This window comes from Chelonoidis abingdonii, chromosome 3, assembly GCF_003597395.2.
Source record: "Chelonoidis abingdonii isolate Lonesome George chromosome 3, CheloAbing_2.0, whole genome shotgun sequence".
NCBI classification, from domain to species: domain Eukaryota; kingdom Metazoa; phylum Chordata; order Testudines; family Testudinidae; genus Chelonoidis; species Chelonoidis abingdonii.
In genome coordinates, this window is record NC_133771.1 from 16,102,324 (window position 1) to 16,128,918 (window position 26,595).

Consider the following 26,595-nt stretch of genomic DNA (forward strand, 5'->3'; position numbering starts at 1 on the left):
CCTTTAATTATTTTAAAGAGCTATAGACTCAAACTGTACAGCACGGTAACATTTTAAGTTTTAAAAAAATCAGTTGCACATGCAAAATTAAGCTAAATTTTGCATAAAATATTTGACTTGGGGTGTATTTTGGAAAAGAAATTAATTGTAATGTTAAGTCTACATTTTAAGATTAGATGTGGGGAGGGGATTGGGAAATGAGGACTGTGAGGTAAGGTGCATAAAAAGTGCTATAGTTGCTAAAGAAATAATATTTGAACAGTGTCTTGTGGTCCATGAGACACTCTTGATTTAGATTTGTTCCACCCTTAAAATCTCTCAAGTTCCTGGGTTTTAGTAATGAGTTAACACTGCAAATGTCTCCTGTAAAATTTGTCCATTACTAACTCTGACAAATAGGAGTAGTTTCTTACCTGCAAACAGAGACAGAAAAGGCAGCAGGCAGACAGGCAGCTAAATACACTGACAGTTTTTAATCAAGTCTAAAACTATTACAGCAAATTTTGGTGACATTTCAAATCTTGTAGAGCAAAGTGAGCATGCCTGTAATCTAGAGGGGTTTGCTGTTGGCTCCAAATGTATGGTGTGGACATGTCTGAAGTGGTGTGAGGCTCGGATTTTGGAGATATCTGATGAGGGCACCAAGGTAAGTAGGACTTCAAAGCTCTCTCCATGTGTAGAAAAGATTCCAAGTATGTTAGAAATGCTTTGGTTGCTCCACGTGCATCCCATGTTCTCCAGACTCAGATTACTAGTGGGGTTCCAGTTACAGAGATTAAAACAGCTACAGTAGAACCTCAGAGTTACGAACACCAATGTTAGGAACTGATCAGTCAGCCACACACCTCTTTTGGCACTGGAAATACACAATCAGGCTGCAGCAGAAACCAAAACAAAAAAACCATAGCAAATACAGTACAGAACTGGGTTAAACGCAAACTACTAAAAGATAAAGGGAAAGCAGCATTTTTCCTCTGCATAGAAAAGCTGCAAAGCTGTATTAAGTCAATGTTCAGCTGTAAACTTTTGAAAGAACCATAACGATTTTTCAGAGTTACAAACACAAATGACCTCTGTTCTCAGTGTAACTGAGGTTTTACTGTAGTTAGCATTGCTTGCTCCTTCTGGACTTTTAGAATACAGAGTTACAGTTGCCTCTTGTGTTGGGAGATTGACTTAATGGAAATTCACTTGGTAAGTGGATGCCAGGAGGTGCCGTGTAAAGGTTTTCAAGAACTTTCTATTCAATCTTTGTTCCTAGTTTGATTTTTGAATGGTTTGGAAGAGTAGCTGCAGATATCTGATTATACGCTTTAGACGAATAAATGTCTAAACCAGGAACCGAACACTACATACTCTTTTCTCCCTTTCATTTTACAGGGATTGTCTGCTTAGTGTTTTACATGATATGCGAGTTGTGGACTTTTTTCCACTAATGTGTTGTGTTTGTGTTCTCTGTATTCTGTTTAACGGGTAATGTCTGCTAGACTAAGGTTAATGTCTTATCTGTACAGGTTTTGAATCTCTCTACTGGTCATGAGGAGATAGTGAATCCTGAGAATGTTTGGAATGGCATTCCTGAAGTGACTAAGAGTCCATATGAGGTACGGTGTTATAGCTCTTGGTAAATATTGGGGAAACCTAGTGGAGATAAAATATCGAGTGTCTGGAATTATGAGTTGTAATCTTTGTGTGACCATGAGGGATGACACCCTCACCCATCCAATCTTTATCTGGAATATCTGAATGTTAAAGTTCATCAAACTGCCTGATACATTGTAGTGTCTTCGTGACCTCTGTGGCCCTCCTTTTTTAAAACCTGAAGAGTGGAGTATAACTGGCTAGCCCTCAGCTAGTTATTTTGATTAGGAATAGTGTTTTGGGTTGTGTGAAATCCAGTTCCAGAAAACAGGTGATATTGAAGTGAATAAACACAGTCTTAGGCAGAAGAAATATCAGCAAGTGCAGAAAGCTGCTTATTGCTGTCAGACTTGGCAGTTTTGAGTAATGCTATTGGTGCATCAGTTCTGACAATATAGTGCTAACAAAGAACGTAAAGAAACATTGCACAAGGAACAATGTGAAATATTTCGTAACTATTTAGTAATAGAAATGATCTTAAAGAGGTCTTGCATTTGTATTTTGCTTTGAGGACAGTGCTGTTATGGCATTACGTCCAGGAAGCTAATCTTGAATTATGCCAGAGTAATTTGTCACAGATGCTGATTATTGTGAAGAAGGTGGTGGAATCAATTTTCTTCTTCTTCTTCTTCATTCCTGCAACAGAAGCCTGGCTTGAAGAAATAAGATGGACACAAAGCCAGTTCTAGTGGGTTGAGATAGGAAAATTATGTTCATACTGAGCATGAGTGAATATCTGAATGTTAATGTAAAAATGAGTCTACTTTTTTAAATCAGATGCAGATACAAGAAGTCTTTCAGCAGTTGTGCTTTCGTCCGTTTCAACAGAACCTGTATTTTTTGTTTTTGTTTTAGGCAGATAACTTGCACTCCTTATCAGCGGAGGGCTCAGAATTGAAAGGTAGAACTTCAATTTTACTTTCTAAACTCCTACCATTTGAAGAGTTCGTTGTTAGTTGGATGTTAAGTAGCTGTCTTTTGCTTCAAAAGGCTAAAAGCATGATATAGTATATTATATATAAAATAAAGTATATTATAAACAGAATAATTTCCAGCTGTAAAATGCAATTGGATTAACCAGTAACAATAGAATAACTTTTTGGGTTCTTCACTAGCAGGTACAGCACAGGCAGTAACAGTGCAAGACGCCCCATATTGCCTTGTCTGGAAGGACTATCCCTAAGGGGAAATAATAGTTCTGTTTTCATGCCTGGTCAAATCCTTGGCCTTTCTGCTGAGTTGTACCAGTTGTGGCTCATCTCTTCAGTACTTTTCCACTTGGAGAATTGAACTGTGATCATCAAGTCAGGTCTTGTAGGCCCCCAAATCTTTGTAAAGTGGTAGTGACTGTCACATGAAAGTCTTTGTATCCATTACTGATCACCTGAGGCATGTGGTCTCTTTGTAGCTCTTCTCTTATTTTTGTTCGTTCTTACAAAAAAGAGTACAAGAAAACTTTTATGTTCTGTTTTTTCTCTGAGATGATGGGGTTTAACTTGCCAACCTGTAGACTGATACTAGAAATAAAAAGCTTAGCTGGTGATACTTTCTTCCTGCCTTTTTACAGTGCCTGAAAAAGCTATTAGCTAATCTGCTTTTCGCATTTGAGTCAAAGGTGTGTAATAGACCTTCTTACAACTAGCACTGGTTTACTTAAGTTTGTCTGGTTTATTGCCAGGATTCTTTTTTTCAGTACTGTAATGTACACATTGAGGATGGCAACCTACTACTGCTATCAGGCACTCCATTAGTTCAAGTGACAGAGATCTGTGGTGGATTGAAAGGTTCCAACACTGCTTATTGACACCTAGATGCGTCACATGCCATGTGAAGGCTTTTCTGCCTTTTTTTTTTTTTTAGTTTGTTTTCTGAAAACCCAAGAAATTACACACACAGCTACATTGAAAAAATTATTGAGTCTACACTGTCAAGCCCCCAAAAGTGAGGCAATGCCATGATTAAGGTGCAACCTTAATTTGGCCCCCTTGTGCATATGCATTCTGACGGTCTTTAATTACATGATCACAGATTATTTTTTCTACAGATCCTTTGCCTCATTCAGTGTACAGGATGGTCTTGCTCTGGGGATGAATTAGGATTGTGTGGTAAAGGAGACTGTTGTCTGTAAGGTCCTGCATTATTTGTTGCAGAAGTTGAAAGGTGTGTAGTGAATGAAGCAGTGCATTGCAGGAAGAGAAAGTGGGTCTGGTGGTCGAGAGAAGTGAATGCTACCCTGAAGAACCAGATTCTATCTTTGCCTGTGCCATAGAGTTCCTATATGTGATGCTGGGGTTACACTGGGATGCTCTTAAACCAAGCTTTCCACAGGCAGTCACTAATTGTGGTCCTCATTTTCTGGGTGCCCAAACTGAGGCCCTGGTTTCTCATGTGTTGATTTCAGTAGGAGATGTGAATGCTCAATAGGAGCTGTGCTTTCAACTTGTAGAGTGCTATATAATGCTAAGTATTCTGAAAAATCAGATCCTAGGTGGCTGAGGGCACCCAAAACTAGCTGATACCTTTGACCTTATTCTCTGTCTCAACTTCCCATGTGTAAAATGGGGATATTACCACCTCCCCGAGAGTACCATAGAGGAATTAATAATCCTGTCTTCAGAGCAGGGTATGAATAGTGTGCATTATATAAGGATAAGATAAAATATTGAATATCTGATCACTGAGCACCATCCATCCTGTGCATAGAATGAAGCAAAGGTCCTGTTATCATGTAATTAGACCATCGGAATGCATATGCAGAAAGTGCACAGATAACCATCATGCTGGTATTTCCTGACTGTCGAGTGCTTGACTTTGTAACTGTAATGTTCTATTAATAGTTCTTCTGTGTTTACAAAAAATTATGCATGTGCATATGAGAGAGCAAGCAAGCTCTGATCAGGATATCTTAAAGTCAAATGTGTATAAGTCTGCAAATGGTGGCTGATTCTCTTTCACTCAGTCCTGTTAATGACTGTTTTAACTTTAAAAAACCTTCAGATACAAACTGATCTATCCGCAGAATGTCACAGTATTTGAATGTCTGCTATAAACTGTACATGTTACCAGAATCAACGTTTTATCGATAAAACACTATCTTAAACTACATTTTAAAATACCTACTATGACTGTCATGTTCCATCTGCAGGTAGAACGGGTTAGCTCTTAAACTGAACAATACAACACAAGTGGAGACTGTCTTGTAAACGTTGCACACTTGCGTCCAGCTGAATCACTTCACCTTTGACTAAAGTTCCAGCTGCCTTAGTTAATAGTTATTCATTGTACACAAGAGTCTTTCAAACGTGTAATCGTTAGGGTAAACTTAGTACAGGACCATGAAGTAGATAAAGTTGGTCTGAAATTGTACTACAGTCTTTCAGACTACCAAAAAACATACAGGTCACACTCTTTAGTGACTGTTACTGCGTAAGTATGTTTTTGGATCTTCATGGTCCTATTCTTACCTCTGTCTGTCTTTTTCCTCTTTTCCTAGAAAAAAGGGCTAGTTGTGGCTCAGATGTAATGGTTGATCCATATATGTTGTCCGGCAGTCCTGAAAATGCCACCGAGTAAGGCTTCTAGTTCACTAGCATCACGTGTTGGAGAAGCAAAGTCTTATGAACGTGACTTTCCCGAGATTATGGAGTTATACATTGTAAAAGTATTTTGAGCATCGTTTTCAAGCAGCTGAGCAAATAATGTCTAACTTGTATGCCATATTTCTATAATAGCACTTCACACTTGTGTAAGACAACAAAATGCCTACATGGAATTTGTAGATATTTTGATAGTGCTGGCATCTAGCTTCTTAAAATTGTGCTGCCTTCATTTAAGTGAGAATTTGGACAACCCTTGACCAGTGGAGTTTCTGCTATTGAATGTTTTAGTCTGTTGTGCCAGTAGTTGTAATAACTAGATTGTTAAACTTTTTGCATATGTAGATTGCTTATGCTCTTTATTTCTATTGGAACTATACTTGATTTAAGTTTTTGGGTTTGCTTAAATGAAGCTTACTCGGATGTATACAAACGGCTGTACATTATGCAACACTGCTTTCTGATGAACACTGAGATTTCTTTGTTAGAAAAGCTCTCTTTAAAAAAAAAATTAGAGGATATTTTGCACCAGTTACTTTGAATGTTTTGTCCTCCTTTATGGTAAATAATATTTACTTCAGTTTGAACTCTGCATTTATACTACTATACTAACTATGGAACAAGCTAGAATAAAGCTGATGCTGGTGCGTTGTTATCTTGTCTTGATCTTTTAGATTTCTCCACTACATTACTTTAGTGTATAAGAGACACTTCCTTCATCTATAATTAATTGACTACAATCTGTTGGATGAACACCCTTTTTAAAAACAGGGCCAATAAGTACAGAGCACCCCAGGAATATTAAACATAAGAGCATAAGAATGGCCATATACTGGGTCAGATGAGTGGGTCCATCTGTACTTCTGGGGCAATGCTGCACCACTGCGTGAATACAGAATTCATGTCCTCTGCAGATTTCTTTGCTTCCCCACAGAAAATGACAGGGAAGTCAAAAGAGTGGTCATGCAATCCTCCCCAGCAGTGCAGGCATGTTGTTTTGGGCACCTGGAGCAATTAGTGGAGAGGTAAATCACCTTGGGAAGGGGCCGGGCTCAGCTGCTAGTCCTGGCTGGACTGAGGAGGGGAGGCCAGAACTTCCTCTTCCCTTACAAGGTGCCGCCGGGGCTAGGTCAGACTCACCCTCAGAAACTTCCCCTGACTGACTGCAGGAAGTTCTGCACCCCTTCTTACTGCTTGCCCCTATTGCTCATCCCACATGCATCCAGACCCATCCCTACCTAGAACCCACCCCCCCAGAATCCCCTACAGTCAACTCCCCCACCCTGCTGAGCCTCATCCCCTGCATCCAGAGCCCTCCTGCACCTGAATCCTCTTTCACCCCTGCTGAGCCTCACTCTCCACACTTGGACCCTGCCATCAAGGTCCTCCCCCCCTGCATCCAGACTATCCCCATTTTCCCCCTGCACCCAGGTGCCCACCCCATTGAGCCCAACCAGCTGCACCTGGACCTTCACCACACTAAACCCCACTCCCCCCAGCATCACCTGCAGAGTCCCGTTCTCCTTGCGCTCAGAACCCCACAGTGAGCCCCTCTGTATCAAGATCCCCCACCAAGCCACCCACACCCAAATTACCCCGCACCTGGATCCCCCTCACACTAAACCCCTCCACACTTAGATCCTGCTGGACTGAGCCTGCTTGCCCCACACCTGGATCGGGGGCTAGGGCTGGGCATGTGTGAGAGACTCACTCTTGCTTACTAGTTTGGTGCACCTGGCTTGGAGGGACAGGGCCCTGGGGTGTTTTTGGGGCAGGCCTGGCCCCTGCAGTGTCAGAGTTGGGTCAACCTTGTGGCCAAATCTGGGTGATCTTCCACCTCCGTGCAGCCAGTGGACTGTGCTCTGCACTGCCATGCTGGAGCCTCCATGTATGTTTGTTCACAAATAAAATATGCAGAATTTTAAAATATTGTGTGCAGAATTTTTAACTCTTTGGCGCAGAATTCCTTCAGTACATCTAGCTCAGTATCCTCTTCCAATAGTGGCCGGTGCCAGATTCTGCAGAGGGAGTGAACAGAACAGGACAATTTGGGTGATCCATCCTCTGTTATCCAGTTCCAACATCTGGCAGTGTTCTGAATGTTTCCAAACACTGCAAATGTGTATGCAAAAGTACTGACTTGTTCTCACTTTACAAGTAGGAACAAAACCTTCAAATAGAATTGTAAGCACAGTGAGTGAAATAAACTTTTTATGTTGCATGTGTGGAAATCGCTATGGAACAGAGCAAGTTTCATTAGATATTACCATTTTCTCTTAAAGGCAAAGGCATGCTGCCATGCTATGAGTAATATGTCAGAATTCTCACAAGTTTGGTAAGATTAAGATGAAAACATGTTTTGTGCCATAATCAGGTAAGGTAGATTCTCCACAAAGCTGTCGGATTTTTCCATGCAATTGTGATTTAGGAACACAAATCCCATTGACCGTCAGTCACATGATACTGGAATCCATTTTAAACCTGGTGCTTTTCCATTTAGGAGGAGGGGTGGGAACCCAGAAAGACAAAGCATTGGCCCAAGACTGGAATCCTATAAAAGGGGGTGGAGCAGAACAAGGGAAGCTGCCAGTCGTGAGAAATCCCCTAGTTACCACCTGAGCTGAACTAACAAGAACTGTGCCTGGGGAAAGGATTGTGCTCAGACTAGGAAGGAGTCTAGTCTATTAGAGAAGCTTATTGGAACATCTCTAAGGGTGAAATTTATCTGTATTCAGTTTCCAGTGTATTAGGCTTTGATTTGTGTGTTTTTGTTTTATATTTCTTGGTAACTTACTTTGTTCTATTATTACTTGAAACCACTTAAATCCTATTTTTATACTTAATAAAATCACTTTTGTTTATTAATTAACCAGGATTAAGTGATTAATACTCTGCAGGGAGCAAACAGCTGTGCATATCTATCAATGGTAGAGAGAGTGGACAATTTATGAGTTTACCCTGTATAAGCTTTAGACAGAGTAAAACATTTATTTGGGGTTTGGCTCCCACTGGGAGCTGGGTGTCTGCATGCTGGAGACAAGAGTATCTGCTGAGCTGTTTTCAGTTAAGTCTGCAGCTTTGGGGTGTGTTGCAGCAGGGTAGCGTGTCTGGCTCAACAAGACAGGGTTCTGGAGTCCTAAGCCATCAGGGAAAACTAGCTCAGAGGCAGTTACAGCACATCAGTTGACAGTTTCAAGGGGGTCTCTGTGACTGAAGCCATCACACTCTCCTGCTGGCAAAGAGCGGCTTCATGGGAGACCTTACAGCAACACAGCAGTAGCAGTACAGCAGTGCTGCTGTAAGGTCTATAGTGTGGGCATAGCCTACAAGTACTATAGCTACTCCTTGCCACACCTATGAAAACAAAACTGTCAGATGATGCCTTCTAGAGAAGATAGAAGGGAAAGGGCAGCGGCTGATCATGCAGATGGTATTGTAGCTATAGCAGTCTAAATATATCAACCAAACGGGTATTGACCAGGAAGTATGTGCATCAATTACTTGTGCCACATAGCAGGGAGGGAGCAAGGGGAAGGTGACAATGCCCTGGGCAGAACTGAGAATAGACCATTTCTAGTAGGTGGTAATGTAGCTGGGGAACTCGTGTACGTAACACAAATAATGACTGCTTGGCAGTCTCAAAAATGAAATTTTATCACAGCATCGGGGCTAATGGCCTACCCTAGGTCACTCCACAGATTCTTTACTGAGGGGGAACAGTACTCTATCTGTGCAATAGACATGGTCTTAAAGCTCTCTTCCTCTGACTGCTAATGGCTCTATGAAAGGAGTTCAGTTGTCCTTTGCCAGAATAGTGATTCTGTGAGGGGGGAGATGTTTATTTGGGGGGAATTAAAAAGGAGAGCTCCTGAGGTCTAACAGACACAGAATGACCCCTTGAGGGGAAGGAAGCACACTTTTAAGATGGAGATAATGTAGCTTAAAAATAAACTTTTCTATTTCCCTTTGTACAGCAAATTCCAGTTCAAGAGCTTGTTTATGGTTGAAAACATAGATTTGTATTGGAGTGGCGCGCACAATGTCAGAAAACTGCAGCTTGTCCTGGAACTAGGCTACAGTTTTCTTATAACATGTAAAAAATCATCCCTAATAGTAATAGTGCGTGTCACAATATGATATGATGGCATTTGTACAAAGCAGGAAAATGTATATGAACACAAAAGAATTACTCTTAAAAATGAAGACTATGCTGCCTCAAGAGTGGAGTTCTCTCCAGGATCAGCCTCATCCCCAACTGATGATTACAAAGGAGGCAGAGGCTGGATGGAGAAGGTGCACAAGTCCCATTGACTTTTAGAGGACTTGTGCTCGTGTCACTAAGCTGCTTTGGAAAATCCAACCCAAGTGCTCCATGTGCTTTGTAATCTTGACAAGAAATTTTACTAAGTCTTCCATTATCCCTCACTGAGGGAAAATATTTCAGCTAATTTGTGTGCAGTTTTGGTTTCCTAGAGCATGGCAGGAATGCTTAAGCATGTGCAGTGTGGCTTCTAAAAAACAGAATCAGTTATTAAAGTGTATATAGCTACTAAACATACCATATGTGGCACCTACAATCCAAACTGGTTTGAATTTTGGGAGGCAGGACTGTGATTAAAGTCCCTAAATCCCAATCTGTCCTGGCAATTTTGGTTCTGGGTCAAATCCAAAACTAGAAAGAGCCTTCCTTCAGTCTGCAGTTCAGATGGAACTGAAACTTCACAAGAAGAGCCAAACTTCCAAAAATCTTACAGGAACTCTCCCAAGAACAATTGCTCTCAGGAGATGTCCAGTGGTGCTGGTGGAAATGGATTTTACAACATATCTCCATTTGGGATCAGAATCTTAAGAAACTGAATCTGGGCTTCCCGTTTGATATTCTTGAAGTCAAGATAACTTAGGCCTACTAATTTTTTTTTTTTTTTTCAGTATTTAGGTAGCACTCTACAGCTGGAGAGCTCAGAGTATTTGATATGCTGCTTAGGCATTGTCTCCACGTTAAAGATGGAGATGCTGAAGAGCAGAGAGGTTAAACATTTTGCCCAAACTCTTGCCAGAACAAAAGTTGCCTGATGTAACCACTGGAATAAATTGCCTAGGGAGGTTGTGGAATCTCCATCTCTGGAGATATTTAAGAGTAGGTTAGATAAATGTCTATCAGGGATGGTCTAGACATATTTGGTCCTGCCATGAGGGCAGGGGACTGGACTCGATGACCTCTCGAGGTCCCTTCCAGTCCTAGAGTCTATGAATCTATAAACACTAGGTAACTCTGCTTCTTTCCTAATTTAGAGACAGACATCCATCCAGTAGCTGATTTAATATTTAATTGGTAGAAAGCAAAAGTTTATTACAGTATTTTAAAGAATAAGTTTATAGGCTGGTATGAATTTAAACCCCTGCAACTCTTATCAATGTGCAGTGAGACTGCCAAGACAAAGAAAAATGCTGTAGCTGTGGGAAGTAGCTGACCAGCAGTACTACTAAGGCACGGTATTATCAGTTTCTTCATTCTAGTGATTCAGGCTGAGTTGAGGGTAGATCAATGTTGGTTCCAGGAATGACATTATGTCCTTTGCCATCTACAAGAGCGTCCCATTGATCAAAATCTTTCTTCAGACCTGTGGAATGTGGAAGCAAAACAAATGTGACCAAAACAACTATTGTCTGAAGGAGACAAATGCAAAAATGATTAATTAAAATTAAACTACCAGATAATGAGCTAATTCCTTTCCAATTTCATCTTTTAAATCAAACTGGTTTGGAAGATGTTGGAACAAAATAAAGTATGAAGTGGGGAAACCTTAAACGATTTACATATCTCATAAATCAGAAAGGAACAAAATGAAGAAAATTTAAATGTTCCTAACTTGAGGCACTTTAACCCAATCTTGCAGCTGGGAGAAACTTTAGTCAAGTTACAAACCCAGAGAAAAAAGTCAACTATCAAAGTATTCACACATTTTCAGCAAGAGGCAAGTCAGCAAGTACTGGGATAATTCACATTTTAATTTTTGGCCAAAGGAAATAGTGGGTTAGTTTGAGAGATGCATAGGAATAGAGACTTAATGCTTATTCGTATAGGACTTAATAGTCACCTGAGCCTTTTAAACAAAACTACTTTTTAATACTACTACTTACCTAAATGTTTCTGCAGGAAGGCTAATGAAGCTTTGTTGCTAATATCTATAGCTATGTTTGGGTCTATTTCTCCCTTTAATTTGAAAATCTTTCCAACAAAGTTACCACTCAGGAAGGTAAAATCTGGAAAACTCTGATGTACTGATCCTCTGTAAACAGAAAAGAGACAGTTAAATAAATTAATAGGAAGGCAGTTTTGCAATAAAAGGTAATGCGTGTAAATCAAGTGATTTGCAAAGATAATCATGGATTATATACTTAATTCTATTCCTCTGTTGCTACTGCTGCTTCAGGGCTTGTCTATACTCTGTTATTTGGGAATAGCTATTGTGTGTTAAATTCAAATCCTGCCTTAATCAGAATAACTTTCAAGTGTAGAAAAACCTGAAGGGTAAATTCTGTCTTGAGGTACATGTCTACATGAGCAGCCTTGAAGTCCAGGACAGCAATTCTGTTTATGAATCTGATATCCTTCAGGCTGCAATAATCCTCAGTCCTCTGCCCCAACAGCTCTTGCCCAGTTGGTTAGGATGTGTTATCTAATGGATCCAAATAATCATATTCATTGGATTTGCTCCCCACACTCTCCAAATGCCCCTTGAAGGACCCTTGAAACTGTTAATGGAGTCACAGATTCCTGGGCCAGGAGGGATCATCTAGTTTGACCTCCGCTATAAAACAGGCCATAGAACTTCCCACCAAAAATTCCTAGAGCATAGCTTTAGAAAAAACACCCAATCTTGATTTACACGCTAGTGATGGAGTATCCATGACCTGTAGTAAATTGTTCCAAATGTTAATTACCCTTGTTGAAAATGTATGCCTTATTTCCAGTCCAAATTTGTCTAGGTTCAACTTCCAGCCACTGGATCATGCTTTACCTTTCTCTGCTGGACTGACGATCCCTTTATCAAATATTTGTTCCGCATGTAGATAATTATAGACTGTGATCCAGTTACTTCTTAGCCTTTGTTAAGCTAAACAGATTGAGCTCCTTGAGTAGTGGTGGGCAACTTCCGTCCCATCAGGGTAAGCTGATTGCGGGCTGCAAGACATTTTGCAGACGTTGACTGTCCGCAGGCACGGCCCCCTACAGCTCTTACTGCCCATGGTTCGCCATTCACTACTTACTGTCCTTGAGCCTATCGCTATAAGGCATGTTTTCTAATCTCAGTCTTGCAGATCTTCTTTGAACCGTCTCCAGTTTATCAACATCCTTGTTCTCTGTCTCACTGAAGGAATACAAACCCCTTATGTGGGCTTCTTATGTTCTTCTCCACCCCATCACCTGCAGGGCCTTCTGTGTGAGTGGATAGGTCAGGAATTTTTAGAATTTGTCCTAACTACTGGCTACAGAGGTATTCTCTGCTTAGGAGAGATGAAGGCCTCAAAAAGGACTCTCTATTTGTAGTCTTGGGCAAGTCACATGACCCAGCTCTACAGAAGTATTTCAGCACCTAACTTCAATTGAAATGATTTGTTAGCAGTCCGGGGAAGTGGCTGGGATATGCAGATCCACTGGTCACAAATCCCACCTGGGTATTGCACAGTGGGCTGCAGTTGCTACTCTAGCTCCCAGTCTCACAGCCAGGTTACACATACTATGGGATGGCCATAGCATAAGAACCTGACTACAATAGAATAGATATCTTTCATCTTTGGTTGGATGACACGGGAAGTCTGTATTGATTCTGTGCACAAAGCCCTTTGCTATGACACCAGACTTTTATATGAAGAGATCTGAAAACAAAAATACCTTGCATGGTAAATACTTCTGGTGAGGTTATAATAACTGGCACCACTAGATTCCTACTGGTAAACCGCCAACTCTGGTTAGAAGCCTGTAATTTTCCTCCTGTAGATTTTACAAGCAATGAATCCAGTCTCTAGAGAAGAAGACAGGACTATAGTGCTGTAATACTTACTTGATAGTGATCATTTTTCTTATTTTGCCAGTGGAGTAAAGTTTCTTCATTTTTAGAACATTTGAAACCCACTGGAATTTTTCTGAGTTGATAAACAACAATGGCTGTTCGACGCTGGAATAAACCTCATCATCTAGAGGAAGCATCCATGCATCCAGGGCAATGCCACACCTGCAAAAAAGGAGCTATGCGATCATATCACTGATGTAGAATGCTTCATAGGGTAGTCTCAGTGTGCCTTGTGTTACAGTGTTCATTGATAAACAGGCTAAAAAAATTCCTGAAGGGATAGCGTGCTTTCATTTCAGACTGAAAATCTATTTGGTAGGGCAGGGAGCAGGCTGTTGTTCCACTCGGTCCTGTCCCTGGCCCTGAGAAGCTCTGGCAGAGACATTTCCACATGGTACCAAGGAATGAGGAAGCCTGTGTGTCAGTTCCAGATGTTCTGGTTCCCCGGAGCTCTCAGAAGCAGGAGTAAGTAAGGGAAAAATTGTCCATGGTAAGCAAAGCTATTTTCTTTACAATTGCTGTAATCATTACAGTTAGTAGTAGTTAAATGAGATCTCAGCATAGCCAAGAAAAGCAAAAAGCTTAAATGCAGAATGATACCATCCCAAAGCCTGGGGACCTGCCTTTGCTTTATGATACTTACTTGAATCTAGCGTCTTTGCTAAGAGTCTTAATGGCTGTGGCAGCACCAAAAGAGTGTCCCATCACAGCTATTCTGTCAGTATCAATAGACTCCTGTAAAAGAAACCAAGATGCTTAAGGAACATTCCTTTCCCAACTTTTAGTCGTTACACCTTATCTATTTTAAAAGCTAGAGACTACTAGAATGGAAATAGAATGATAGCAGCTATAAATACACAGCTTCAGGATCACATGAGATGAAACTGTCATACAACTAATATATTTGGCTGATGTGGGGATCACAAAGAGAAAACAGGAGGGTGATCAAGCTATTATTAAAAGGAGTCTAGATCTCTTCACTCACCTTTAACAGAGTCCAATCAAAGTTTAAAGATAGTACATTCACTACATGATTTCCATTATTAATATCAAGAATGAGATCAAGAGCTTTGATACACTCCTCTGTCCTCTGCTGCAACTAGACATAGATAAAAGACAACAGTGATTCTTCTGGACAGAAAAAACAAGCTACCCAGCATTCAGTTAAAACACTTAGGAACAAATCTTAGAAACATCTAGCGCTTCAAGTCATTGGGATTATTCTCATGTTCAAAGATAAGCACTTTGCAGAATCGGAGCTTGGATCCATAAATAGAAACAAATTAAAGGAGCTGTACTAGTTTAGAGAATTTGGCCCCTAGGACTGAAGTGGCAGTGAGCTCATGCTGCACAAGAGTGAATTTAGCCCCATGAGAGCAACTCCCATGGAGTCAGTACTTTTCAGGAGAAAGCTTATCAGGACTTGGATAAAAAATGTATTTAAAACTTGGCTGGTCCAGATGACCCCTTGTCTCTCTTCTGGGGTTCACCTGAATGAGTTATTGTGTTACAGGACAACTTGCCCTGTTTATACTGGAGCCTTAAAGTGTGTTAATATACTGTTTGGCTTCATCTAGACAAGCCCTCAATGGGAACCAGTCGGAGAGCCCTTCTTGTATTGTATACGCATTACCTAATGATGGTTGGGAGATGTTTTTGTGTTCCTTTTGATTTTTATATTTTACCAAACAGGAAAAATAATATTTTTCTCTTTTTGGAACCAGCTTTCTATGTGATGGTGAAATTCACGCCCATGCAGACGAGGCCTATATGCCTCTGAAATCACTACGAATCCTTGAAACACCTGCTGGACTCCACCAGAGAGATCATTCCAATGGGCAATAACTCTGCAGATTATTCCCAACGTTTCTCTAACTGGCATGAATTTAGGCTCACAAATAGGATACTGGATGTATATATGAGATGTCAGTTGTTGCCTTACTGGTGTGTACACTTTCACCAGAGACTCACTAAGGACCTCATCCAAAGGCTATTGAAATCAGTGGAAAGACTTCTACTGACATAAGTGGGGATTGGATCAAGAAAGAAAAACTGCTGGCATGCTTCTGCGGCCAGCTCTGCACTTTGAAGGCTTTGTGGGTATAACTATATGGGTGTACTGTTCCTGTTAAGCACGCCTAGTGTGGACACAGCTTATGCCAGCAAAGCTGCTCTTTTGCTGGTATAGCTTATTTGAGGCCTTCCACCTTCCCCCATCTCTGAGCAAAATAAGCTATACTGCCAAAAGCACAGTTGTGCTGCTATAACCCACATCTGTGTTAGAGGCTTTTGCCAGCACAGCTATGTTGGTCACAAATCATACCTTATTATGCTCCTGAGCGACATAGCTATGCTGGTAAAAGTCTGTAGTGTAGACCTGGCCTGAGGTAGGAAGTCTGATGGGTTAGTGGCCTTGCAAATATGCCAGCTTTAACCAATCCCTTAGCACCTCTTGGGTGCTAGATTACATCTTCGTCATTTGTTAGATCAGCATTCCACAACAAATACCTGTTGGTTGCGTAGAGGAAATTCCTGTTCACCTCGTTTTAGTTTTCTGTAGTAGATCCATTCCTCGTTTGGGTTTTCTGTAGCCTCTTCTTGTGCTTCACAACCAGGATTCTCTTTATGGTAATAAGTCGCAGAAGAGGATTTATCTCTAGAATATAGAAAAAAAAGTTACTTCTGAAGGCTAGCTCACACTCATGCCAACAGTGCTCAACCCACATGGACTTCAGGGGTGAAATCATGTCTCCATTGCAGTTAACGGGACTGGTGTCATTGATTTCAGTGCGGCTAGGATTTCACTCCCTATCAAGAAAAACTGGCTCCTGGCACCAAGAAACTAACTAGAGCAGCATTATAATTGAATGTATATAATAAAGTCTAAATGAAAAGAAAATAGGCCTTGTTTTGCCAGAGTTTAATATTAAACAGCCATAAATAGTGCATTTAAAAAAATTACATAGACAACTGACAGCTATCCTAGTCAAAGAATTCAAGTAACTTGCTCTTTCTTTAGATCAGGAGTCTCCAAACTACGGCCCACGGGCCAGATTCTGCCTGGGGCTTCCATCTGTCCAGCCCTACAACCAACAGGGGAGAAGCGAACAGCTGAGTAGGCATGCGGAGAAGGCAGCGGGAAGGGCTGCCAGCAGCAGCTCGCATGAGTTGAGGGGGAGGGACGTAGCTCAGCTGAGCTGTGCAGAGGGGTGAGTTCCTCTGGGAGCCAGTGTCCCCCCAAAGGGGAGCCAACTTAGGGGAGAGTCGTTGCTGCAGCCAAGCAGGTACAGGGAGAAGCAAACAGGCAGGCTGCAGCTGAGCAGGCACTCCGAACTGGCAGGGGGAGGGGCTGCCGGCAGCAGCTCACGGGGGCGGGGGGTAGGCTCAGCTGAGCTGTGTGGAGGGGTGAATGCCCCCAGGAGCCAGTGTCCCCCCAAAAGGGGAGCCAACTTAGGGGAGAGTTGCTGCTGCAGCTGAGCAGGCACTGACCCCTGCCTTAGAGTAAAAATACAAGCCAGATGCTTAATTACATCTCCAATGAATGGAGTAAAGAAGATGGAAATTAACAATTTCATAATGGTTAAATTTTAACTACAGCACTAATGGAACCAAACAGTATTTGTATGATGCTGTCAAGGTTTTTTCCCCCACTTTGAACTTTAGAGTACAAATGTGGGGACCTGCATGAACACTTCTAAGCTTAATTACTGGTTACTGGTTGGTAACACTGCCACCAGCCAAAAATTCAGTGTCTGGCGCACTCCCTGTCCCCCCCAAACTTTCCCCTCCCTGGGTTGCCTTGAGAGGCTTCACCAATTCCCTGGTGAACACAGATCCAAACCCCTTGGATCTTAAAACAAGGAGGAATTAACCATCCCCCTCCTCTTCCCCCACCAATTCCCTGTGAGTCCAGACCAATCACTTGGATCTTCAAACAAGGAACAATCAATCAGGTTGTTAAAAAGAAAGCTTTTAATTTAAAGAAAAGAAAAGATAAAAACATCTATGTAAAATCAGGATGGAAAATGCGTTACAGGGATCAGATGCTAGAGAACGAGGGACTCCTCGCCCACCCAGCCTTAGGTTCACAAGTTACAGCAAACAGAGGTGAAAACCTTCGCAAAGACTCGTTTACAAAGTTAAGAAAACAAACATAAGCACTATCTGCCTTTTCTAGGCTAGTACTTACATTTTTGGAACAGAGGAGACTGATTTAGCAAAGATTTGGAGAGCGGATGTATGGTCTGGTCCTCTAGTCCAAGAGTGAACAACGAACAAAACAACAGAGCACAACAAAGACTTCCCTCCACCAAGATTTGAAAGTATCTTGTCCCCCTGTTGGTCCTCTGGTCAGGTGTCAGCCAGGTTTACTAAGCTTCTTAACCCTTTACAGGTAAAAGAGACATTAACCTTTAACTATCTGTTTATGACATACAAATGTGTGAGTTTTTAGAAATAAAATAAAAAAGTGAAATGATTTTTAATGTATTGACAAATATTGTGTGATTTCACAGTACCTGCATCAATTGACTTTTATACCTGATTTAGAATTTAATGTAACACTGACACAGTAGAGTAGTGTTGTTTTTTAATGATTTTGCATCCATTTAATTTATTTCACACGAAGCCCCTTCAAAAATCTAATATGGCCCTCGTCTCATAAAGTTTGGAGACCCCAGGTTTAGATTGAGAGTTGAAGAAAATTAATACTATTTTAGTCTTTTTAAATAAATCTAAGTTATACTGTACAATAAACACTATGTTCTGTTTGCGTCTTTTAGACTCAAGACGCTGCTGAGAAAAATAAAGTGTTTATATCAAATTTAAGAAGATCTCAGGTTTTGCACACAGCACCTTGCAAGATCAAATCTTAAGCATAGGACTTTGTGAAATAACTGTTTGCCTCTTGTAGATGTACTATACAAACCTGTGCTCCACAGCAGCAACTATAAAACCCTGAGATGCCATCTCAATGCAGATAGCAGAATATATAGTCCTGAAATCAAAAAAATGCACTGCTTAAATACACAATTTCAATACCTTGCTCCTTAAATAACATATAGGCCGTATTTGTACTATATCCAATTTAATATTTTACATTATAGATCAATGCCTCCTTTCCTTCTCAAGTTACTACTGGACTGATTTTTATGTGGAAGTCTATAAAACATGTTCAAAGTCCCACATAAATAATAATAATTACTAATAACAACTAGCTCTTATATGGTGCTTTCATGCATAGAACTCAAAGAGCTTGCGAAAGGATGTCACTATCATTATCTCCATTTTTATATGGAGAAACTGAGGCATGGGGCAGGGAAGTGATTGCCTAAGGTCACCCAGCAGGCCAGTGGCTCAGCCAGGAATCCCTCTGAGGTCTCCTGAGTCCCAGTCCAGTGCTCTGTCCACCAAGCCATACAGCCTCTCTATCTTTATATCAACACCCATTTTGAAGAGGATTTTTTGAGGAAAAGAAACTAATGATTATATATAATAATATCATCTGCATAATACTTTACATCTTCAAAGTGTTTTGCAAACATTAAATAATTGATTCTCACAATACTCCTAAGGAACAAGTGTTTTCAAATAGGGAAACATATAAGTAAGCCAAACTTGGAGCAGGCCCTCAGTTTTTATAAACTGGCATTGATTTCCATGGAGATATACTACTTTACACCAGCTGAGGATCTGGCCTATTGTTTTTAAAACCAGTTTTAGCTAATGCTGTGATGGATCCAACACAACTTTACTAAAATACTGTTCAAAACCATTCTCAAGAACTGTCAATTTCCTGGGCTAAATTCCTCCCTGGCATAACTCCACTTATCGCAATGGAGTTACATTGGAGAGTCACGTGTCAACACGTGGTCTGAGGCCACAAACTGCTGCATTACCGGAAAGCTCCAAGTCCATGGGAAAAAATAATGAGCGGGTATTTCTCTCCAGGCTTGAAAGCAGCATTCCATTTTGCAGGACATGTCACTGAGCCTAGATAAGACAGGATATCTGCAGTTAGTGTGGCTTCTCATGTAACCACTTCTTCAAGAGATGTTCGGATACCCTACCTTATCTTGAGTAGCTGCTTTATTCCTCAGATTGACCCACTGATTTCAATTAGATTATTTGAGTGAGAAACACAAGGCAAGTAAGAGTAAAGACCTTAGTTCGTATTCTGCACTATAAAGCCTGATCCTACAAACATTTATTACCAGGCAAAGGGTGAAATTCCTCCCATACAGAAAGCCAGCATAAGGCCTCTGTCCCACTTAAATTCTGTAGGGAAAGACTTTCAAGGGCACAAAGGCCATTAGGCATCCAACTCCCACCGACTTTCAGTCAGAGCTGGGCACTTAGCATCCCCTTTGTGCCTTCAAAAAGCTTCCCTATAGGACTTAAGTGGTGGCCCTCAGCTCAAGGATGAATTTTACCTATAGGGCTGCCACTTACTACTGGGAATATTCCCAGACACCCATGAGAGTGGTATTTGGGCACATGGTGCAGTGAAACATACAGTCATAGTCACCTGAATGTTACTGCCCCATAGAAAAGGAAGAGAAACAGTTCTGCAAAGGAAATTACCTTGGGCTCCTGCAGTATTAACACATTCTTCATGTACAGGTGCCATAACTAAAGTGACCATAGCACACAATGTCTCACCAGTAAGGCAATTAGAAATAAACTCATCTTACCAACATAGTACTGAAAAAATGTCTCTCCTAACATCCGGTACATGTTGAGGAAGTCGGAAAGTCCACGATAATATTCCTTCCTGGGGATCCACTTGATTTCTTCACTACTTGTGCCATTTTGTGAAGGATAATACAGACGAAAGAAGCTTCCCTGTGATTGAATCAGAAAAAGAAATAGATTTTCTCACTGAAGCTGCTAAAAAATAAAAATATTTTTACCAAAGAATTTAACATATTAAAATGATACCACAAGGTGTAAGAGAGAGTCCAACGAGAAAATTAACAATAAAGGCTCAGGTGTTTTAGCCACCAAATGTCACTGTATTTTTCATACCTGGGAACCAAACAGACATGATCTCTGGCATCCAGTTAAAGTTAGATAACATTCCCTCCCAGGCTAAGCTACCATTAAAGCATTATTTCAAAATGTACAGTGCAAACTTTCTATTAACTTTAGAGTATTTGCTGCCTCCATTCTCTTATTTCTCCTTTTTTCCCCCCAATTATCTTCCTATTTTCTGTTTCCTCGTGCATCATATTTCTTCAGACTTGTTCAGAGCCTGCATTTCCCTCAGACCTGTTTCAGGCAATGTGTTCCAGCAGATAGAGCACAGACTGTGAGTCAGGAGATCTGACCTTTATACACAGCTTAGGCACTGACTTGCTGTGTGCCCATTACTCCTCCGTGCCTCAGTTTCTCTGTCTAAACTGAGGACAGTGATACCTACCCTCTTTGTAAACCACTTTGATAGCTACAGATGAAAGCTGCGTAAATACAAAATACTCCCATTAATAATTTTCTATAGTGTTTCTTCTTTGTTAAATATTTCAAATTATTTTTCCCTCCAAACCAGTTTCTTTCAAGCTGTTTTCATATCTGCTGTGATCTCTGTTCCCCTATGCATTTTTTTTAGTAGTATTTTCTCTCTCCCAAACTCTTACTACTGTTCTCTCCTCTTCTCAATTTCCTTTCTTTTGGATCCTCTCTCTTCTCCAACTGGACACCCCTGCTCTTCTTGTGAACCATGAAAGTCATTGGGTATGTTTTTTTAATAGAATGTTTCTTCTGCAAGGACCACGGGGTGAGACTATGTACAAGTAATTTAATGTAATAAAGAAGGTGTCTGTCAGATAAAAAGTATGTACAGTTTGTATTCTTACTCTTTAGGACAAAAGTGACTTTGGAGCACACTATTCAAAATCTCTCTGATTATATTGTGTTTCAGTGAATTAATTGTAGGAGTGCATGCAGAATGTGCTAAACAATAGGGCAAGATGGCTATTAAGAACAATACTTATTTTAAACTGGACTCTTAAAAACAGTTTCAGGTTGCTTGAATATTAAGTTTCTGATCTATTACTCAAGGCACATAAAGAGCTTATCTGATGAATCTTTTTTCCATTTACACAACACACTGTAATTAATGATCATTTTTGACAAAGACTTATTTAAGAACAGATTGCAAAACCCTGACAGTGATGAGGAGTTACTCACCTGATTAGTCCTTATTGCATTAGTCAGTTGAATAATTGGTTACCAGTGTGAGTAAAGTTCATAATCTAGACTTTAGAGAATGTTAATTATCCAGATCACTTACCTACTCTAGGCATGAAAGCTAATTTGAAGCAGTTAAACTCTACCATGCCAATCATTATGTAATGTAGGCACACAATAAATCGTTATAAAATTCACAGACCAAAATATCCAAATGATCCCTACTCACCATGATCACTACAAGCAAGTTCCACCATAAAAGCTTTGCTTGGAGTTTAAAAATGCAATGCCAATGCCAATGCTACAGGAAATGCCAACAACAAAGAGCAAGAGTAAAAAATTTAGTAGAAAAATTGTGAGGCTACTGTATCTGAAAATGCAAATCAGCATTGAATGGGCTGCAGGCCCATTAACTGCTTATAACTTTATCTGCATTCTTGGGAACTTGAGAGATATAATTGCTTCGTTCTGTAATGGTTCTACACCAGTTCTGAAGACTGTAACCTTTCTTTTTAAATAAGTACAAATTCCATAATTGTTACTTTTTAACACACAGCAGAAACGCTACATATCATCCCTCATTTGCCCTGCTAGGGGCACTTTTCTGATGGGGATAGCTGAAGTAATGGGAGACCTTGGTGGTGGGTCTCCATTGGAGCTAAGTTGCCAGGAAGGATGGGGGCAGGTGCCAGGAACCCAGAGGTATGGGGCTCTGTTTGAATGGTCTTGCATATCTCAGGGGAAGGACCTCTGGCTCATTCCATGAAGTGGCAAACCACATTTCCCACCTTCACTGCGCCACGTGGAACAATGAGGAAGAGTTTTCCTGCCCCGTTCCAAAAAATTCACTATGATGAGCTATGTGAATTCTGTGGGAGTTTGGTTTCTAAATACCTTTGAGGATCTTGGCTAAGGAGGATTGTCTTAACTAGGAAAGTGGGATCAGGCTCTTAAATTGTACTTGGAGATGGGTCCAAGCTACAAAGCTTAGATTTAGATAAGGATTCAGTTCTGAACTTCTCCAAAGTTTTGGAGGTCAAATAATGGTGTCTATATCCAGACATTTTTGCCTGCCAATTTCAGTTTATAAAATCTATATCCTAGTAGCTGACAGAATCTGCTGATTTACAGTATATCCCTGTCATTACAGCCTTACACTTCTAGCGATACCCCTGTGCCACAGTGGCCATCCTGTGTCGTTACTCTTACATTTATGAAATATTTTGTTCACCAAAAGTAAAATGCCTAGGGGCTTAAGCAGGCTTTGTCCTGCTCCTCTGCACAGGTGAACTTCTACCTATCAGAACCACGGGAACTTTTCATTTAATTAATACCTAATAGCATGATGAAGGCTGCAATGTTGGACTTGTGACTTATGTCAAAATAAAGTAGTGAGAGACAGGAAGGTTGTGTCTGTCATACCTGAATCGTGTAATCAGTCATCAGGTCCGTGCAGCCAACAGAGTAAGGGCCCTTCCCCTCGGGGATTCCATACAATTTTGTAGAGCTTTTGCTCTCCATTTCCTTCTGTGCATTAACAGACAAGCCTGGGGGGAAAAAACAGATGAGACGCATAGCTGCTGAAAAGGACTTAGGATATTAAAGATTCAGGACTTTGAGATTCAGGGCTGAGCTGACAGTCAGGGTGATGAGAAACAGGCACAGGATTCATAGATTTTAAAGCCAGAAGGGACCATTATGATCTCCTGTGTATCACAGGTCATAGAATTTCATCCAGGAGACTTTCACCTGGGTAAGCCACAGATGGCTGGGAGGGAATGAGGAGGGGAGGAGACAAGAGAGCCAGGGGCAGGGGTCACCAGAGTGATGTGGGGACTAGGAAGCTGGCAGAAGCCTGGGATTGCTGGGGGGATGAGTAGTGATACTCGGTCTGGAGCGATATTCGATAGGGCAGGGTTAGGAGATCTTGGAGCAGCCTGCATGGAGGAGCTTGGTTCAGCCTCCCCCATTCTACCACTTGTTACCTTAAAGCCGCCCCACACTCTGCCTTGTCTGCATTAATCTTCTCCACCCTGCCCTGTCCCTTTCAGCTCCTGCTTCAGTCTGATCCCCATGCTTCCGCCAGTCTTTCAACCCAACACCCATCCTGTCCCCAGCCTATGCCCTGACACTGTCCCCCTCCTTCTCCAAGCTAGCTTCCCCCCGGCTCCTCCCCCAGTCACTCCTCCTCCTCCTGACTCCTGGCTGCCTTGCCAATGGGAACCACCTCCTCCTTCCAGGTGCTCCATGTTGGTATGCATCCTGCAGGGGAGCAGCAAGAGCAGGCGAGAGGTAGCTTGGGGGTCTGCAATTCTTTCAACATAGCTGTCCCTGGTGGCCAGGAGGAGAAACCCCAGCAGAATCCTTGCAGACCTGCTTGATGTGTGACTTGCCAACTGGACTGGAGATCTGCATGACAGGGCTTCTGAATGTGTGCATGTCTCATGTGATATCAGACACTCTGCAGCCCAGCCCTCAGCAAAGCCCTGAGGGAGGAGAGTGGGGGTAACAGCCTACTCTTCCTCTAGATTAATCTTTCTAAATTGCATAATAATTAGTTGGCACAGATAGAACCAGTTGGTACAGTCAGTACATTTATAACTCACATTGGGATCCACTGGAAAAAGTACTTTGAATGACATCCATTACACTGCTAGGACCAGCCTATTGCTTTTCACCACTGATTTGGCACAAGTTTCATATTCACATGAAAATACATGAAATATTTAAAAAAAACAGATCAATTGCCTTATTCTAATTCACAGGCAGAGTATAAATGCATGCTGTAAAACCCCATGGAAATGAATTCCTGTAGTCAATAGCTGCTTTTCAAACCTCAGCATTTTGTCTGCTACTAAAAGGCTCAAAGGCTAATTGGGCTAGAATTAGGAAAATTTCCTCCTTCATACTGGAGGATTGCATGTCTCATTTGTGTGAAATTGGATGAAGGAAGAGACAGAACAAAGTAAGCCTGATTTTCAAAACGGTGATGTGCCCACAATTTCCAGTTAAGTAGCTTTGAGTGCTCAGCACTCTGAAAATCAGTCTCAGAGCTCACACATGCCTGTGACCAGTGCGCTGGAATGCTTGAGAATGGCTTACCCAACTGAGAAAATGGAACTGTATCAGTGTTTCAGATTCTGTTCAGAACTGATGGATATTTCAGGATAAGAACATAAGAATGGCCATACTGGATCAGACTAAAGGCAGGGCCAGCTCTAGGCACCAGCGTTCCAAGCATGTGTGTGGGATCGCACTCTGGCTCTTTGGGGTGGCACTTTTCAAGGCACTCCGACCTTCTTTTTTTTTTTTTTTCCTTGGGGCAGCAAGAAACCTGGAGCTGGCCCTGACCAAAGGTCCATCCAGCCCAGTATCCTGTCTACCAACAGTGACCAATGCTAGGTGTCCCAGAGGGAGTGAACCTAACAGGTAATGATCAAGTGATCTCTGTCCTGCCATCCATCTTCACCCTCTGACAAACAGAGGCTAGGGACACCATTCCCTACCCATCCTGGCTAATAACCATTAATGGACATAATCTCCATTAACTTATTTAGTTCTCTTTTAAACCCTGTTATAGTCCTACCCCTCACAACATCCTCAGGCAAGGAGTTCCACAGGTTGACTGTGCGCTGTGTGAAGAACTTCCTTTTATTTGTTTTAAACCTGCTGCCCATTAATTTCATTTGGTGACCCCTAGTTCTTATATTATGGGAACAGGTAAATATGTCATTGTTCGTCCAGGCAAGAAAATGCTCTGTGCAATACCCCTCGTACGGCCACAGGGTGTCAACTGTTGCTCTGTGAGGGAAATGCTTTGTGCATGTACCCACCGATGGGCCACACGGTGTTAATGTTGTTCAGGCAGGAAATGAGCCTCTGTCCTTGCCCCAGCGTGGCCACAGGTGCCAACCTGTTTGCTCTGTGAAGGAAAATGCTCCAGTGCATTAATCGCAGTGGCCAATAGTGACTGCTGCTCTGTTAGAGAATATCTGGTGCATTACCCTGCGTGGCCAAAGGGTGTCACTTTTGCTTCATGGCAAGGAAATGCTTGTGCAAATACCGCACGCGCTTAAGCCACAGGGCTGTCACTGTTGCTCTTGAGTGAAATGCTCTGCTTGCATTAACCATCGCGTAGGCCACACGGTGCCACTGTTGCTATCTTGAGGGAGAATCCAATGCTCAATTACCTCCGCATGGCCACAGCGGTCACTGTTGCTCTTAAGGGTAAGCTCTCTCATTACCCGTCTTGGCCTCACACGGTGTCAGTGTTGCTGCATGGAGGAAGTGCTCGTGCATTACTCCGGTGGCCCACATGGGTCAGCTGTTGCTCTGTGAGGGAAATCTCTGTAGACTGTGATTGTCACGGCCGAGGAATCTGTGTTGCCTGTCAAACGGTGTCAAGTTGCTTGTGAGGGAACATCTGTGATAATCCGCGTGGCCACAGAGGATTGTTCACTTCTTCTGTGAGGGAAATTGCTCTGTGCATTACCCGTGCATGGCCACAAATGGTGTCACTGTTGCTCATGTAGAGAAAGCTCTCTTCACGTAACCTGCATGCCACACCGGGTGTCACTGTTGCTCCGTGGGCGATATCCTATGTCCATTACCACCGCTTGGCCACAGCGTGTCACTGTTGGTCTATGAAGAATGCTCTGTGCATATACGTCGCGTGACGCATCTCAGGCCACTGTTCTCTGTGAGGTTAATGCTCTGTGCTTAACCGCATGGTTTAGGGTTTAGGTTTAAGGGTTAGGGTAGGGTTGGGGTAGTGGGGGAGGGGTAGGTAAGGCGTTAGGGGTTAGGGGTTAGGATTAGGGTTAGGGTTAAGGGGTTGGGTTAGGGTTCGGGGAAGGGGTTAGGTTAGGTTAGGTGTTAGGAGTAGAAGTAGGGTTAAAGGTGTATAGAAATCTCTGTAATTCACTAATCTCTACAAATTTCTTATACTTTGCACTTGTGTTAGTTTGTGTAGTTTAATATTAAGTATCTTTATATGACATGCAATCTTGCAAATGTTATTTTATTCATATGACTTGGCATTGTGCCTCTTCATACAACTTGTATTAGAAAATTGGTAGAAGAACTTTAAAATATCA

The 26,595-nt window shown here is 41.7% G+C and overlaps 2 protein-coding genes and 1 long non-coding RNA gene across 10 annotated transcripts in view; 1 reads left to right on the forward strand and 2 right to left on the reverse strand.

Annotated features, from left to right (window-relative positions):
* Positions 1-5,892, forward strand: part of LOC116823200 (mitochondrial uncoupling protein 4-like) — a 42,130-nt gene extending 36,238 nt beyond the window's left edge. The window contains exons 2-5 of one of the 6 annotated variants that reach the window (XM_075063625.1): positions 528-646; positions 1,515-1,604; positions 2,497-2,542; positions 5,135-5,892. In XM_075063625.1, coding sequence (XP_074919726.1) covers positions 528-646; positions 1,515-1,604; positions 2,497-2,542; positions 5,135-5,214 — 335 coding nt within the window. In that variant the 3' untranslated portion in view covers positions 5,215-5,892. Of the gene's footprint in view, positions 1-527; positions 647-1,514; positions 1,605-2,496; positions 2,650-3,319; positions 3,469-5,134 lie in introns of those variants that run through there. The other 5 variants (XM_075063626.1, XM_032777612.2, XM_075063627.1 and 2 more) reach the window with 5 other exon arrangements.
* A 1,272-nt stretch (positions 5,893-7,164) lies between these two features.
* On the reverse strand, positions 7,165-10,487 carry LOC142046548 (uncharacterized). The gene is made up of 2 exons (XR_012655475.1): positions 10,447-10,487; positions 7,165-8,686 (listed from the first exon to the last, which is right to left on the reverse strand). It is a non-coding gene; the product is annotated as an uncharacterized LOC142046548 (long non-coding RNA).
* A 51-nt stretch (positions 10,488-10,538) lies between these two features.
* The window catches only part of PLA2G7 (phospholipase A2 group VII), a 53,589-nt gene continuing 37,532 nt past the window's right edge, over positions 10,539-26,595 (reverse strand). For all 3 annotated transcript variants that reach the window (XM_032777595.2, XM_075063630.1, XM_032777596.2), the window contains exons 2-11: positions 22,922-23,046; positions 20,005-20,155; positions 19,210-19,303; positions 18,240-18,308; positions 15,821-15,968; positions 14,298-14,411; positions 13,956-14,047; positions 13,304-13,474; positions 11,379-11,527; positions 10,539-10,858 (exon numbers count right to left, since the gene is read on the reverse strand). In XM_032777595.2, coding sequence (XP_032633486.1) covers positions 10,746-10,858; positions 11,379-11,527; positions 13,304-13,474; positions 13,956-14,047; positions 14,298-14,411; positions 15,821-15,968; positions 18,240-18,308; positions 19,210-19,303; positions 20,005-20,155; positions 22,922-23,020 — 1,200 coding nt within the window. In that variant the 5' untranslated portion in view covers positions 23,021-23,046 and the 3' untranslated portion in view covers positions 10,539-10,745. The remainder of the gene's footprint in view (positions 10,859-11,378; positions 11,528-13,303; positions 13,475-13,955; positions 14,048-14,297; positions 14,412-15,820; positions 15,969-18,239; positions 18,309-19,209; positions 19,304-20,004; positions 20,156-22,921; positions 23,047-26,595) is intronic.